Here is a 2,157-nt window from a genome sequence, read left to right on the forward strand (position 1 = left end):
ACCTGTAGCACAACGTTTCAGAAGAGTTCCCTTCCGTGTACGTAAGAACATTGAGGAACAGCTAAAGAAAGATGAAGAACTAGGGGTACTNTGAGAAGGCTACAGGAGCAACACTGTGGGTATCGCCGTTGGTTGTCGTTCCTAAACCAGGTCAAGTGAGAGTGTGTATTGACATGAGCTGCCAATCAAGCAATCGATTGTATAAATAGGTCTAAGCTAATGTTCTTACTCTATAATAGCGATATTGAGGGTAAAATGTTTCAAGCCTTATATAATTCAGTTTCTTCTTGTGTCAAAATCGGCTCGAACACCACCCCTTACTTTGAATATCTGGCTGGAGTGAGGCAAGGATGTATATTGAGTCACTTGCTATTCTGTCAATATATCGATTAGCTATTAGACTTCATGGTGAGGGGGGATGTTAGAGGGATATTTACTATACCAAATGTTGAGGATACTTTCATGTTACCATATGCAGATGATTTGGGTCTTTTGGCAGATAATGTTGGTGATCTTAAGAGAAATATTAGTGTACTTGAAACTTTTTGCAAAAACTTTGATATAACAGTTAATCGCAAGCAAGACAAAAGTTATAGTTTTCAGGAATGCAGGTGTTCTTAGAGGCTATGAGAAATTTTACTTCAATAACAACCCAGTAGAAACTGTAACACATTATAACTATTTAGGAATTCTGTTCTCATCAAGGTTGTGTTGGAGTAAGGCCTTGTACAGCCTTTCAGTTAAGGCTGAAAAGGCTATGGGTCCTATAACATCTCTACTGCGGAAAACTAATCCCACCGTAAAGCCTGCCTTTAAGATTTTTGATGCTGTCATTAAGCCTATACTCCATTATGGTTTTCAAATTTGGGGCTATAAAGTTTGTAAATTTGCACTAGGAATCAGTAAATATAGCTCGTCAGCTGGGTCATTAGGAGAGTGTGGTCGATATGATTTATCTATTAGCAAATCTTACAATTAGGACTGTTTAACAATTTCCTTCTATACAAAATTGAAGCAGTGGGAAATAAATTCAGTCTTAATTTTGTGATATTTCTCTTAACATGTTTACAGATGATTACTGACAAGTAGGCTTCCTGGCTCAATTCTCAAAACCTTATACTCAGCAAGACTTTCACTATTATTAATACAATCAGACCTTTCTGAATATTTATATCAATTAACCTTTGTCTTAAGGAGTCCAGAAAGATCTTTAAATGGATAACATATTCTGCATACCTACTGAATATAACAACATTTTCAGTTTTGTTGCCCAGGTGACTCTACCTTACTCATCAAACAGTTTTAACATTGTGTAAACTTGATGTTGATATCTGTCAGCTGGCATTATAGTTAATTTGATCCAGTATTTCATGCATGATAATATATAACTAATAGATAAATCATATCGACCACACTCTCCTAATGACCCAGCTGACGAGCTATATTTACTGATTCCTAGTGCAAATTTACAAACTTTATAGCCCCAAATTTGAAAACCATAATGGAGTATAGGCTTAATCTGAAAACTATAACTTTTGTCTTGCTTGCGATTAACTGTTATATCAAAGTTTTTGCAAAAAGTTTCAAGTACACTAATATTTCTCTTAAGATCACCAACATTATCTGCCAAAAGACCCAAATCATCTGCATATGGTAACATGAAAGTATCCTCAACATTTGGTATAGTAAATATCCCTCTAACATCCCCCCTCACCATGAAGTCTAATAGCTAATCGATATATTGACAGAATAGCAAGTGACTCAATATACATCCTTGCCTCACTCCAGCCAGATATTCAAAGTAAGGGGTGGTGTTCGAGCCGATTTTGACACAAGAAGAAACTGAATTATATAAGGCTTGAAACATTTTACCCTCAATATCGCTATTATAGAGTAAGAACATTAGCTTAGACCTATTTATACAATCGATTGCTTGATTGGCAGCTCATGTCAATACACACTCTCACTTGACCTGGTTTAGGAACGACAACCAACGGCGATACCCACAGTGTTGCTCCTGTAGCCTTCTCAATTACCCCTAGTTCTTCATCTTTCTTTAGCTGTTCCTCAATGTTCTTACGTACACGGAAGGGAACTCTTCTGAAACGTTGTGCTACAGGTTGTACTTCTTTGTCAATATTGGAGGGGGATCCTCAG

The 2,157-nt window shown here is 36.7% G+C and overlaps 1 protein-coding gene across 1 annotated transcript; it reads right to left on the reverse strand.

Moving 5' to 3' along the window:
- Positions 1–1,913: 1,913 nt before the first annotated feature.
- LOTGIDRAFT_148009 (hypothetical protein) lies at positions 1,914–2,138 on the reverse strand (the record flags this gene model as incomplete). Its single annotated transcript, XM_009062853.1, has 1 exon — positions 1,914–2,138. A coding segment is annotated over one exon (225 nt), but the record flags the coding sequence as incomplete, so codon positions are not given.
- Positions 2,139–2,157: the final 19 nt, after the last annotated feature.

The sequence above is a fragment of the Lottia gigantea genome, assembly GCF_000327385.1.
Source record: "Lottia gigantea unplaced genomic scaffold LOTGIsca_5377, whole genome shotgun sequence".
Classification (NCBI taxonomy): Eukaryota; Metazoa; Mollusca; class Gastropoda; family Lottiidae; genus Lottia; species Lottia gigantea.